A 14,193-nucleotide genomic window follows, 5' to 3' on the forward strand; every position below is an offset into this window, starting at 1 on the left:
TTTCTCCAAGAAAAAAAAGAAATCTGAAGACAGGCGGTGGAAAGGGTTAGGAGACAGAAATGTTCATTAGTTTAAATGTCTTTTTTTGTACTTCAGGTAGTACATTATTTAAAGTAATGAAAACGCACAAACTACTCAAGTAATAATTTCTCCAAAAATCCAGGCCAAGGCTCTGACGGAGATGGGAATGTTTTCTTGCTACATTATGACATTCCCCTGATTTGTGGCCAATTACACAAGTTATAAAATGGCTGTTAATCAGGGATATGCCATATATTACCACCAGGAACTGCTGAAATAGGCCCTACAGAGCAAAACTCTTGACAGCAGCTATTAAAATAGAGATTTAGTCATTTCCCTTTCTCTGGTGCCTGGAGTTAGAAGGAATAAAAATGGTGAGGCCAGCCTACCCTCCATATTTCTAATTTGTTACTTGGTTCAGTTCAGTACAATCCGGTGAGTTCATGCTTTAGTCACGAATGACTTAGTGCTGCTCCCTGCCATTTTTATGCTGTCCTTGCCTTGAGGGAGTCTGAACTTGCCAGGAGCAATTTGTTTTGCTTTTTAATTTTTGAATATACATTTGTTAAAAGTCAATTTGCCCTTGTACGCATTTGAAATTTGAAACCAGTCTACATTGCACTCATGGAATGTCTACAGAGGTAAAAATCATTTCCTTGATGGATATGGAACTTGGGACAAATTGATGATTGAGAGAGTTAGAATATGAATTAATACCAGCAGGTGAATTAATGCTCCCTTGCAGATTGACAAGAGAGTTTGTCAATCAAATGGCCAGTTGAAGTTCTCATGGAATGTGTACAAGGGGAGGAATGAAGCAGATGATGGTATACTAGAAGCCTGAGAATACTAAGATTTTACAATTATATACCTTATATAGAGTAACTTCTCAATATTATTTGCTTCTTTATTTATCCCTAATATTTGTCTTTGCCCAAATAAGTGAAATCATTCAATCACTTAGGAATAAATAGATAACATTTCTGTAAACCAGATGACACTTCTGTGAAATAAAGCGATTCAATTTCCAATGCAAAAATAATGACTCAGTGAATTGCACGACACGTGGTACAGTCCAGCACAAAGAACAGGGCCAAAATTATTCTGCACATTATCTTTTGTCAAATTAATCAATACTTTTCTTCTATACTATGATCCTCCAAACACTCAGGGATTCAGTCCAGACAAGTGTATCAGAAACGTTCTACCTTCATGAATGTAATACAGTTTCATTGACTAACCTGGTAGGATTCTGTTGTTATTACTTAGATTAGAAAAAAAGAATAAACCAGAATACAATGCTGTTAAGCCAAAATATGAGGTGGGAGTTAAATTTTGTCCAAAGCCTTCTTTCATTATTAAAGATATACTCCTTTGGAGTTCACATACTAACATTAGCAGAATCTGCCTTTCTGAAGATACACATGTGAAAGACAAAGAAAATCTGTTGCCTGGACAAAAAACAATTTTGGACTAAATGGATGAAATCAAGCTTGGATCCCCTAGCTGACCATAGTCTGGAGAACAAAACAGTCTTTTCCCATAGATATTCTGATTCGTCCTACAGAGCTGCTGGAGTGTGAATAAAGAACATCAGGATAATAAAAGGCTAGAGTTGGTTTAGGAGTTAAAATGAAAAGTGACAAATGGCAAACGTGGAAAGGTAGGAACTATTGGACGAGACGGTACTTGTCTTACGCAAAGGTATTCAAATTCAAGTTCTTTTAGAATACCTTGCTGGCCAAAACACAATGAGCCCTCAGGCCCACAGTCGGGCTTCAGAACTTGTCCTAGTGGAACCATAAGTGGGTTTCAACGTCTGGCCATTTTGGTTTCTCGTTATACTCGCCAAAGAGAAAATTCGCCTCTATTCTGGTATCTTAAGTCTTTGGAGATGCTGCCACCAGGCAAGCCCCCCCCCCTTCCGTCCTCTCCTCAGACTTCTCACTGTGACCCTCTCTCTAGTGGGAGGAAGAGCACATTCCGCAGCAGCTGACAGTTACTGAGGGCCTGTCAAGCACTGTGCCTGTGATGAACAAGACAAGGTTTCTCAGTAACATGCCTCCCTGTAAACCTGCCCATAGAGTGATCTCAGATATTTCCATGCACGGTCACTTTAGTGCACATGTCTGGGCAGAAGAGGCAGAGATAGGACACATCCCAAACTTGTGACAGCAACTGGAGAAAGGGAAGCATGGAAGTAAATTCATGAAAGAGAGCTAGAAATACAAAAAAGTGGCAAAACTGGGCATAGCACCCTTATCAAGTCAATAGACAAGAGGCTGGGGAGAGGAATATGGTTCTCACTTTCACCTGGCTTCCTTCCTTACGCAGCTCTCCTTGCTTCTGCAAGGGCCCAGGTTCCTGCCCTGGGTCATTGGGTTGACTCAGGGGATAGACTCTTTGGAAATCTTAATATTTGGAAATATTAAGTAGGCAAAGGACTATATAGGTGGGTGAAAAGGTATAGTAAAGTGACTTAAGGGAAATTGTACCTCTTATATTCTTAAAGTATCCAAAGATGACAATATATAATGTAATATGATAAAATTGAAAATTGTGTAAAGCAGTCATATATTATGTAACTTGGTAAGTTTGGCCACCTCTCATATGTTAAAACAAAATCATTTGATTTGAAGAAACACGAACAATCTTGAACACACTGCATTTGTATAGTGGGATCAACTCTTTAGCCCACATTAGTCTGGCTCCAAAGCTTGATGCTCTTACTCACTGCTGGGCAAAAACACCAGCCTTCTGCCATAGTCCAGAAGGTGACACAGTGACATTCATGATCTAACAAATGCTTGATAAATGAGTAAATGGATAAATACCCAAATGCAGCTGAAATCTCTCATCATCAAGGTCACGATCAAGATATTTTACATGACTTCATGCCAATACCTTGCCTTTTCAAACTTTCTGCATCAGAACTACACAGATAAATGTTGCAGAGAGTAACCTGTTCTCTAGCTCAGAAGGTGCCTCGACAACAAAACATGAAGCATATTTGTAACAAATGGAAGTTACGTGGATTAAATTCTTCTTTTACAAAGAAATCCTAAAGAGAGGATATTCCTTCATTTTTTGCTAAAGAAGCAAATCAGAAGTGATAACAAGTCCATCAAAGTATTAGTTCATAATAAGACAAATGTCATAGGAATCAAGGAGTTCATTGCAAAATATTATCCGGATGGCAGTTTGGCAGTAGATTCCATTTAACCAGACCTCTCCAAAATTAGTAGCCATTCTGTGAATTTCACCCTGTGAATGAGAGATTCTCTCAAGGTATTTGTGCCTAAATAAAAAATAAGAATTGCATCTGAAGAACTTAACTAGATGAGTTTCTTTCTTTTTTTTTTTTTTAAGATTTTATTTATTTGTTTGAGAGAGAGAGACAGAATGAGAGAGAGCACAAGCAGGGGGAGCAGCAGGCAGAGGAAGAAGCAGGCTCCTTGCTGAGCAGGGAGCCCAACACGGGGCTCAATCCCAGGACTCCGAGATCATGACCTGAGCTGAAGGCAGTCGCTTCACCAACTGAGCCTCCCGGCACCCCTAGATGAGTTTCAGTAGTCAAAGAGAACATTTCATTAAAATCTATAATAAGCATTCATATTTTATCTCTTAATGATGCTCCCTTTGCTTTGCTTTGAAAGAAAACTTCCCCTCTGAAGCCATGTATTCTCAGATTGTCCCATAGTTTGGTGACCAGGAATTTTTAAACCTATGGAGACTTAAGAGAGGTGTTCCTCATTGTAAGGAAGGAAGGGGTAATTATGAAAGTATTTAGTTGAAACGTATTTCAACATCATTGAAAACTGGTAAATACACCAGGGCAATCATCAAGCCAGTGTGAATTATTTTGTTATCACTTACTGCCAGTTGTAAATCCAGTATATTCTCATATATCCACAGATTAATTTCTCGTATGAGTCAAATGAAGGAAGGTGCTATCTTCATTTTATACACATAAAAAGGGAAAGAAATAGCATTTGAACCTAATCTTCCATCTCTCAATCTTACAATGATATCATTGACTGCACCACATTTTCAATGACAAGAATTTTGTACAAGAAGACGTTGATGATGAAAGAAGTAACAGCTTTGAGATATTACATAACATAGTTCAAAGTTACCAGCTCTAATTTAACTAAATTGTAATTCATATTCAGCACAGCATCAGGAACATGGTAAATGAGTAAATGTGTAGTCTGGGTGGTAGAGACTTACAACTCTGGTGAGTTTCATTTTGGATGTGTCTATCCTCCACGGTCAGTGGGTAGGCAACAAAGGGAAATGATATCGCCAGGAATGGTCACAGTCGACCCTTACCACCCTGCTCCTGTCTCTCACTGTACGAGGTCTGTCTCTGCTAAACCCATTGACCTTTGTGTTCTAATGTGTGAGGACAGGATGGGAAGGGGAGAATCAAAGTAGAAAAAGCATGTGTGTGTAGCCTTTGAGGTTTGGTGGATGTGATATCTAGAGAGAAGATAGAATGTCTTAACTACAGCTACTGGGTATGAGAGCTGAAGAAGTGAGATGAAATCCTATAAAATGTCTCAATGAATTATAAATTGGATCCTTGTTCTCCAAAATTTACAACTAAAGAATTGTGTTGGGTGTTCTTGAACTATTAACAATTCTGTTTCTTTGGTCATGTTACAGTTCAAACTGGGCCAAATGCAATCTTCCTTACACATCAGCTATAGATATACTCTGCCTCATACCTCTTTTCATTGAAAGCCAAGTGCTTCTTTTTCAAGCTTTTCATTGCTATAGTTTCACAAGTTTTCCATTTTGAAATCTGCAGTACTTTTCCGTATACAGCTTTTATGCACCTAACTCTATTGACAAAGCTGTGAAGTGTTTAGATTTGGTTTTGTGAAATTCCAGAAACTACTTCGGAAAAAAATGATCAGAGTGTAAGAAAGGATCCCTCAAGAAGGAATCCAGATCAAATGGGTGAAACATAGAAATCAGAGTGGGGCTAGAATATTCACATCTTGACCTCCCAGTACAAAAAGCAGAGGATCAAAGTGACTTGCTTTGAAGCAACAATGTTCTTCGGATCAATCTTTCTTCTGAATAATTAACCTGACTGTTCAGCCAGTGTTTGCCGTTCGAATGCATAAAATAGTATAAACCGAGTGATGCCCTTTAAATTAATGGTTTTTTCACTGTACATGAAGATCTTGCTTGCGAGAACATTTTGATTGCTTCATTATTTAAAAAATCAAATCTAATCAAGAAGCTAAGAAATAAAACTTGTACTGTTCCACTTCCTTAATTGATGAAGACTTCCCAGGTAATATCAAAAGACCAGCCCCTTACTCTCAAGGAATGCATATGGCCGTCACGGTCATAATCAGACTGGCTTTCTTTCTGCAAGCAGACTTCCAATAGCCTATCCAAAGATTTTATTTTAGTACCAACAGTTGAAAATAACAGAAGTATTAAAAGAAAGATGAATCGTGATTGACAGGAGAAAACCTAATTACTTGGAAAGTGTATTTTGAGGCACTAGAATTGAAAATAATCTCTTAGTGACTGAAATGGACATATTGATGTTTTCGAGGTGTGCTTCGCTAGGGTATTTTATGCTTTGTTTTTTGGTGATGTCAGATCTTTGGCTTGGAACTTAAAGGCAGACTCATTAAACTGTAGTATGTGCTTACATTACTTTTGTATAACAGTGGTTTAATCTGTCTGCCTATAAAAGCCTTATATGAAATGAAGTGGCTCATTAATTAATATGTTCAGTCTTCTTTTTCACATCCAGAGCACTGATAGTTAAGAATCCTTCAACCATCTCCCTTTCCCTTTGCTCTTCTTCCCAGGTGAAGTCCAGTAAAGGCAGGGATCCTTCTCTAGCAGACAGTGAGTGGTTCCTCTCAGTTCCCCTGAGAAGTCAGGTGCACTGCCTTTGCGGGGATCTGATACAAGCAAATCAAGACCACTCTGGCTCTAGTGTGTGAGACTTAGTCTCTCCTGGCCTGCCCATGCTGGGTACCAGGAAAGCGATGAGAACAGCAGTCTTGGTGGTGGCAATAAGTTGCCCCAGTTCAGGTTGCTTTAGTCATTATTTATTGTTTTATTGTTGTTGTTTTGTTTTTGTTTTTAACTCTTTTAAATAAAAGAGTAGAAGTATCTGCCCAGAGGAAGCAGTTTTACCAGCATGACCTCTGTGGTGGTGCTCATGCCACCATGAACCCCCTTTCTTGTTCCATTCCTAGTTTCTGTCTGCTGTAAGTACTGTCAGGGTTCTCTCGTATGTTCGACCTCACCTACCTAACACCAGATCCCACCCTGACAAATTTGTGCGTATGTGTCAACATATGTATTGTGTGCCTTGCTCATTTTCATAAAAAAGATCTCAAGGATCTTTTTTTTTTTCTCTATCTGTACCTCCAAATAAAGATCTAATGAACATTCTGGAAGATACACATTGATACAGTTTCCCAAGTATATCTGTAGGCTAAATTTCTGGCAGTGCAACCGCTGGGACAAATACATGTCTATTTAAAATTCTAATAAATGTATTAAATTGCTCTTCAGAAAATGGCGTCAGTTTGCATTTCCACCAACACTCTTGCAAACACTTGGTATTATCAGACATTTAACTTTCCCAATCTGATAAATGAGAAGTGATCTCTTACTCTTCCTTTGCTTTACAGTTTTTTAAGCATGATAGTCTAAGGTGCTTGATTTTAGTTTGGTAACTCATTATTTGTATCTATTTTATTGTAATCTACCTATTCCTATTTTTCTCATTATTCTTAAAAATGTGGAACTCTTGGTACAGCTGCCTGTCATTTTGCATGTGGGCATTGCTAATTTTCTCTAAATATTCCAGTTTGAGTGTGAATACAGTGCTTGCATGAGGCTCACAAGTTTTCTTTTACTGTGGCCATGTGTTTAAGGCAACAAAGGAGAAGATGAAAGGAGAGGTAGGGAGAAAAGAAGCAGGGGCGTGGGTTGGGGGGAGGATGGGAAGCAGGTCTGGATGTGGGAGAGCACCACTAATATGCTCCGCTTATTCCTGGTTTTGACTACGAGTCCCTAGCAGAAAGCAGCAGTTAAGAGCGCAGTTTCTGGAATGAGCCTGCATGGATTTGAATCCCAACTCCACCATTTACTAACTGTGCAAATTTAAGACATTTACTTAAATTCTCTAAGCTTCGGTTTCCTCATTTGTAAGTGGGTGTTGATAACAGCAATGTATCTTGAAGTTATTGTGATGGCTAGAACACTAAACATAGAACTTACACATACACACAGACCGCCGTTCATTACTATTGCTAAATGTCTACCAGTCCAGGCCAAGAGGGCACCCCCTCTTTCCTAGTCCTTTCTCAGTGTTCCTCTTTAATTGAGGACTCTGTTGTTTATTTACATTTTGCATTTCTGTAGAGCTAATTTAAATGATCAGCATGCATCTCCCCAGGAAACAAATATTATGGCAAAATAAACTATTTAAAATATTTTTTAAAGAAATGATCTGCTTTATCCAGTCAGGAAAGGTGAAAAGTATTATAGGAAGCACAGAGTTTTATATCTTTCATTTATTCAGTTCCACTGTTCACTAATAAATAGTGTTAAAAAAAAATTCAGTCTTAAGATACATTTGCAGTTTGATGTGTATGTAAGCAAAATTTCTCAACTTTTGTTCTTCCACCAACAGATTGGATCTTTGTTTCCTTTCCCTTGAAAGGTTTCATAACTTTTACCCTTTATAATTGTTACACTCAAACTCTGAACCTCTCAGTTGCTGTCATAATACAAAGTAACCAAAGTTTGGACAATGTTAAAAACTAGTGAAAAGAAGCTGAAAAATTTACATTTGTAATATTAAATTATCTCCAGTAAGTGATTTTTTTTTAATGTTAAAGAAATCATGCTAATGTAGCAAGAAAAAACCTTTAAAAAGCCTGTTTGAGAACAATTTATAAAATATTGTTTTCTCTATTTTTTTTTTTTAAGATTTTATTTATTTATTCCACAGAGATAGAGACAGCCAGCGAGAGAGGGAACACAAGCAGGGAAGTGGGAGAGGAAGAAGCAGGCTCATAGCGGAAGAGCCTGATGTGGGGCTCGATCCCAGAACGCCGGGATCACGCCCTGAGCCGAAGGCAGATGCTTAACCACTGTGCCACCCAGGCGCCCCTGTTTTCTCTATTTAACAAAAATACCACTTTTTCAGAAATGCACTAGAAGTTTTTTCATTCGTTTTTAAATATGTATTAATGTGACATTTACTGAAGTTGGAAGATTCTACTTAGCAATCTTATCTGAGAGTTTTAAAAGTTAATCCAGTGATCCATTTTAGTAATAAAATTGTTAAAATAAGTAACTTTAATGGGAATAATGTCATCAAGAGGGCATCATTACAAATTCAGTATGAGATTGATTGTTTTGCAGTTTTTTCCTCCATAGAAAACCCTCAAATTAAATAAAAATCAGATACCAAGAGGAAAGCATTGCTGTTGAACATGTTGAAGAGTGAAATGGTCATTTCATACACACCTATTTTATATGATGATCTGAAATGTATTTATTGATAGATGCCTATAAATTAAAGGAATTAAATTAGTTTTCCTGCTTTTTATAAACCTTATATTAAAATAATCTGAAATTACATATCCATATCAGGGATGTGTAAACTCAGAGATGATTGAAATTGTTTCATTCTTTTTTTTTTTTTTTTCTGTTCACAGAAAATGATGACTATCTGAATGGCTTAAAAACCAGGTTAGAAAATGCAGATGTTAGAAATGAAGATCTCCTGAGAGCTTTGAATGACACTTTGGGGAAGCTGTCAGCCATTCCAAATGGTAAGCATTTGGGACACTGCAAACTGTGTCAGTTGACCTGAACTCTTAAAAAATGTTCTAATGTTTGCCATCTTTTCTGACATTACGCTTGGACTGTTGTCAGGAAATTAGATATTGGTTTCCTTATTTCAGAATTTTTCTTTGTGGGTTTGAGAAACGAAAGCATACTTCACCCTGTGATATTTCTTATGCTTTGTTACCCGAGCTGACATCCATAGGTGTATGTTGCCAAAAGGAAACTATAGCCATCTTATTATACGGTTCTTCCATGTGTCAGCCCGAAAAGTCTTCTTTCTAATAAGGTTATTATTATTAGAAGTAATAGTATTTGTAATCTCATATTAACAGGAAGAAAGTATAAAATCACACGGGTACTGTTCTCTAAAATGTTGGTCTACTATAAAGTCACAGGTGATTATAATACATACGTAACCGATGAGAGCCTTTCCCCTCATGATTCTTTCCTTTTTTTTTTTTTTTTGAGTACAGTTGACACGCAATGTTACATTATTTTCAAATGTTCAACATAGTGATTCAACAAGTCTATAGGTTATGCTGTGCTCGCCACAAGTGTAGCTCCCATCTGTCCTGCTACAACGTGATTACAGGATCATTGACTATATTCCTTGTGCTGTGTATTTATTTCTATGACTTCTTCATTCTGTAACTGGAAGCCTGTATCTCCCACCCACCTTCACCCATTCTGCCCCTCTCCCCACAGCCCTCCCCTCTGACAACCATCAGCACATCTTTCTTGGCAATGTTCAGCTCCTTAAGTGTTAAAGCTTTGAAAATATTAACAGCTGAACCATGTCTATAGTATCTTCCTACCTGTTACAAGTACTTGAAGTTATTGTTTGGTATTAGTTCCTGAAAGCACGATTCTTTATATTTTTAATAACATGATACAATAATAACAAAGTTTGCTAACATTTATGGAGTGCTTACTCGGTATGCTTCTAAGTGTATGTAATCCTTACAGTGATCCTACAAAATGAATAGTGTTATTCCCACTTTACAGGTGACAAACTGAGACACAGTAGCATGCTAAGTGAAATAAGCCAGAGAAAGACAAATACCATGTGAATCACTCATATGTGGAATTTAAGAAGCAAAACAGAACACTGAAGGGCATTGTTAAAAGCGGCGTATATGAGATTCGAGCTCCCCAGTTTAACTCTGGAGCCTGTGGCCTTAACCACTAAACTGTACACACTAGTAGGCATCTACATTTTCAGTATATGTTTTTATACAAATTATGATCAAGGAAGCTAATGTATACATTTATGTAACACAGGAAATATTAATGATTTCTACTTTTTTCTAACATTACCAAAAAAAACCAAAGAAACAAAACCTAACTGTCTAGGATTGCTTGTCGTCTCCTTCAGTAGTAAGGTACTGAGGTACATAGAAAATTTCCAATGCTGAAAACAAATGTAAGTACAAAAACACGTGGTCTAAAATACCTGAGAGTCTCTCTCTACCTGTAAGTTGAAGTACATTCATTCATCATTCCCCCTTCGGAATGTGCAGATTAAATCTTAACCCTAGTTTTGATGAAACTATGACTTGTGGATAAATTTCTCTCTCTAATATGTTCTGCAGCAAATCACAATATACCCTTACACAATGAACATTTAGAGTAATCACTTTGTTATCTTAAGAACTAATCAGGTCTTCATAGCAAAGGTCCCTGAGAAAATTTAATTTAGCTAAAAATTTACTTCATTTGCTGCAACTGAATGAGACAAAGTTCAGCCTTTCCCTTCGTGCGTGTGTCCCTGAGGTGGGCCAGTTGCAGCCTCCCTTTGACAAGCATGGAGGAAGCCACTAACTCCAGACCCTTTGCTTTGTTCCTCCTACCCTCGCTTGCTAACAGACACAGCTGCTAAACTGCAAGCTGTTAAGGACAAAGCAAGACAAGCCAACGACACAGCAAAAGATGTATTGGCACAGATTAAAGATCTCCACCAGAACCTTGACGGCCTGAAGAAAAATTACAATCAACTAACAGACAGCGTAGCCAAAACAAATGCTGTGGTAAAAGATCCTTCGAAGAACAGTAAGATCTCCTTTTTCACTTTGATTATATCATGTGTTTCTTCACACTGTATAAGGATCCTAGACTCCTAACTCTTAGACATGGAGGAGACCCCACAGTGACGTTGTCTGCTCTCCTCATACACTGGGCTCCAGAACCAGAATCCAAGTCCCCAGGCTCTGTACTAGTGCCTTCTTCAGCCACATTTTGTCCAGTCAAGAGGATATTAGGAATTCTCAAAGTCTGCATGATTTTTGGTATAGGGATGCCAAATACTTTTCTTTTGCCAAATACTTTTTTTTTTAATTCTTCAGTATAATTGAAAATACAGTTGTACTTGGGAAATTACATCCTCTGAGTTAGTTAAGTTCTGTGGAACATGGAGGTCAAGGAGCACACTTACCAGCAGGCCTGTTAGAACAGGATGTTAAAATGCTATCAACCTGAAATGCATTAAAATTTGAAAATGTTAATATTTTATTATTTAAATTTAAATATTTAAATTATTTAAATATTTTCAGGGAATTAAAGTAGTTTATTAAGAATATTTCTTCACATCTTTTGTATATTGCATTAAATGATATCAAGTTAATAAGGATTTTACTGAGAAAATATGGTAGAACTTCATATAATGATAAATTATTAACCATAGTCAATAAATATGATTTTTTATAGTCTTTTTTCCATTCTGTGAAGTGATACAATGTTATCTTAGTATGTGAGTTCACCAAAGGAGATGCTTGATTTTTTTGTACTTGTCACTCTCAGGAGACTACCCCTCTATTTATATACCAATATTTCCACTGGATATCCAAATGTTTGCAGCATGAAATAAGAAAAACACTGTTATTGATGTTAGGGGTTCTATAAATCAGGTGCTGATTTCTCAGCACCATTGCCTCAAATCAAATGCTAATGATGCTACATTTAAAATAATAAATATACTAGCATGACTCCTTAAAGAGCAAAGAAGAGTGCAAACATATGCAGCATGCATTTCAGAGCTAGGAAGGATTTATACTTTGCCATTTCTTCAAACAAGAAAAAGAGGCCATACAATCTTTTTTTTTTCATTTTTTCTTTTATAAGCTCAGAGAGAGCTAGCTGCTCTCTGTAGCTCAAAGATTCCATTCAAATAAATGGTCCCAATGCATGCCAGATGACTGTATCTCCCCCCAAATAAAAATAAGTTTTAAAGTTAATATCATTCTCTTATTTTATAAATGAAAATATTATTTCATTCAATTTCAGATTGATTCTCAACTCCTAGTGGCCTCTTCATAATATTTATCTCTTTTTGATCCTACCCTCCATCTAGAGATAGTTACCTGTAATATGAATTAAACTGGGTCTGTTTTCTATCTTATTAGAACCTCATAATAAAGTGTCTTTCAGTATGAACAATAGCCTGCTAACTGACTTGTGTTTGTGGGTTTTTATTTGATCACACATGTTTGACTTAAAATAGGGTGTATTTGTAATTAGTACCTGTTGTGAAAAGTACCATTTTTTGATAATCACTGCTTTATAAAATCTATGAAAATATTTCCTCATGAATTTTCTCATTTCTTTTTGTTTTGCTTCCATATGAAATTACCTGCAGAAATCAGTATGTATTTGCTTCCTTGCATACTTTTCAGTAGCTTTACGCTTGACTGCCTATTGCAAATGCTTCAGCTTTGCATGTTACTATGTTTTGGTATTGGTTTAACCTTATATATAGCTATTCTTTCCAGTGTCACAGTATTAAGACTAGTTATATGAAAAAAAAAAAGACATCTTTCTTTACAAAAAGCATGTGGATGTATTTGATATAAAATACTTTCAATTGTGTTATAGAAATTAGTGAAATACCTATATGACACCAACAGAAAAGTAGAAAACAGAATTCTTCCACAGAGTGAACTCAGTTGTGATTCTTCTGATAACACAGCCACTGAAGTTCAAAGGATTTCTTTGCAGTAGGATTAAAATAGATGAGTGTATGTTGTTGTCATCGCATCTCCCCCATGATGCTCACTTTCCCCCTCCTTATGAATAATTTTTCTCGAATTCTAGAGAATTATACTTGGAGAAGCAAACAATAAAACTAATAAAATTAGATCTAACAAATGAGCAATATTGGGTTATAATAATATTCTCTCTTAAACATCTCATAGTTTAAATTTCAAAGCCAAAAATAAAATTGCAGAATGGAAAAAAATAATAATAATAAAATCCAGCATATCAAAACCTGAGAAATATGACCAAGGCTGTCTTCAGTGGAGAATGGATGTGATTACATTTCTAAACCAGCACTGAAATAAGCAATTTAGGTAATCAACCCTGTGAGTTAGACAAAATAAAATTAAAGAAGATGAAAAAAAATGATGAATTAGAAGACGGAAAATAAACTTGATAAATCAAAGAGGTGAATCCTTAGGAGTGTAAAGATAAAACATTTTAAATGCTTGGCATGCTTACTTGAGAATAATAAAGCGCAAATAGGCAAAGTTCTAAAGGAGTTGTAACTAGATATGGGGGAAATTTAACACATAGGAGAATACTTGTCAAAACTCTATGCTAATGAATTTTAGAGCCTAAAAGAGATAGATAATTTTCTAGAAAAACATTAAATTATCATAATCTGTCTTAAAAATGATTTTAAAATCTATACACTCAATTATAGACGAAAGTCACTAATTTTTAAAAAGTACTATACAAGAAAGTATCAAACTCAATATCACAGAATTTTTATTTTTAAAACCATCAAGAAGATAATTTCCAAAAGACTTCAACTGCTCCGGAAGATAGAAGAGGGGAAAAAAAAAGTGAGGGATGTGGGGAACCTTTGAATTTCATTTGGAAACATTTGAGGAGAATGTGAGAACTTTCAAAGGAAAGAATGCATTCTTGGATGAAGCAGAAATAGTCTTTGCTTTACCCTTTTTCTTTTTCCCAAGAATCCAAACCTAAATCATTTTTCTTAATTCTAGAATAATTATAGAGTATCAGGATAATATTGGGGAATTGAAGGAAAAAAATGGACAACTGGTTTATTAAAAGTATACAAAACAAAGGGGTAACTGTGTCTGTGTTGAATATATGATTATGTAACGCAGGCTTTGACCCCAGTAACCTGCATTTCAGGCTTTGATCTAGCAACTCTGTTAGTTAAACTTAATAATAGACTTAAATGTCCTTTCTAAACATCACTTAGAGTATTGTTCATATTTAAGAGCATGATTTCAAAATACTCAATTCAAAGCCTAGTTTAAAAATGATTTCCGGGACTATTGGGCGCTCAATAGTTGG

At 36.2% G+C, this 14,193-nt stretch overlaps 1 protein-coding gene across 5 annotated transcripts in view; it reads left to right on the plus strand.

Annotated features, from left to right (window-relative positions):
- LAMA2 (laminin subunit alpha 2) overlaps positions 1–14,193 on the plus strand; it is a 610,905-nt gene that overhangs the window by 522,096 nt on the left and 74,616 nt on the right. For 4 of the 5 annotated variants that reach the window (XM_034669119.1, XM_034669121.1, XM_034669122.1 and 1 more), the window contains 3 exons: positions 8,739–8,855; positions 10,738–10,920; positions 12,503–12,508. In XM_034669119.1, the coding sequence (XP_034525010.1) occupies positions 8,739–8,855; positions 10,738–10,920; positions 12,503–12,508 (306 nt within the window). The remainder of the gene's footprint in view (positions 1–8,738; positions 8,856–10,737; positions 10,921–12,502; positions 12,509–14,193) is intronic. The other variant, XM_034669120.1, reaches the window with a different exon arrangement.

Source organism: Ailuropoda melanoleuca, chromosome 10, assembly GCF_002007445.2.
Source record: "Ailuropoda melanoleuca isolate Jingjing chromosome 10, ASM200744v2, whole genome shotgun sequence".
In the NCBI taxonomy this organism is placed as follows: domain Eukaryota; kingdom Metazoa; phylum Chordata; class Mammalia; order Carnivora; family Ursidae; genus Ailuropoda; species Ailuropoda melanoleuca.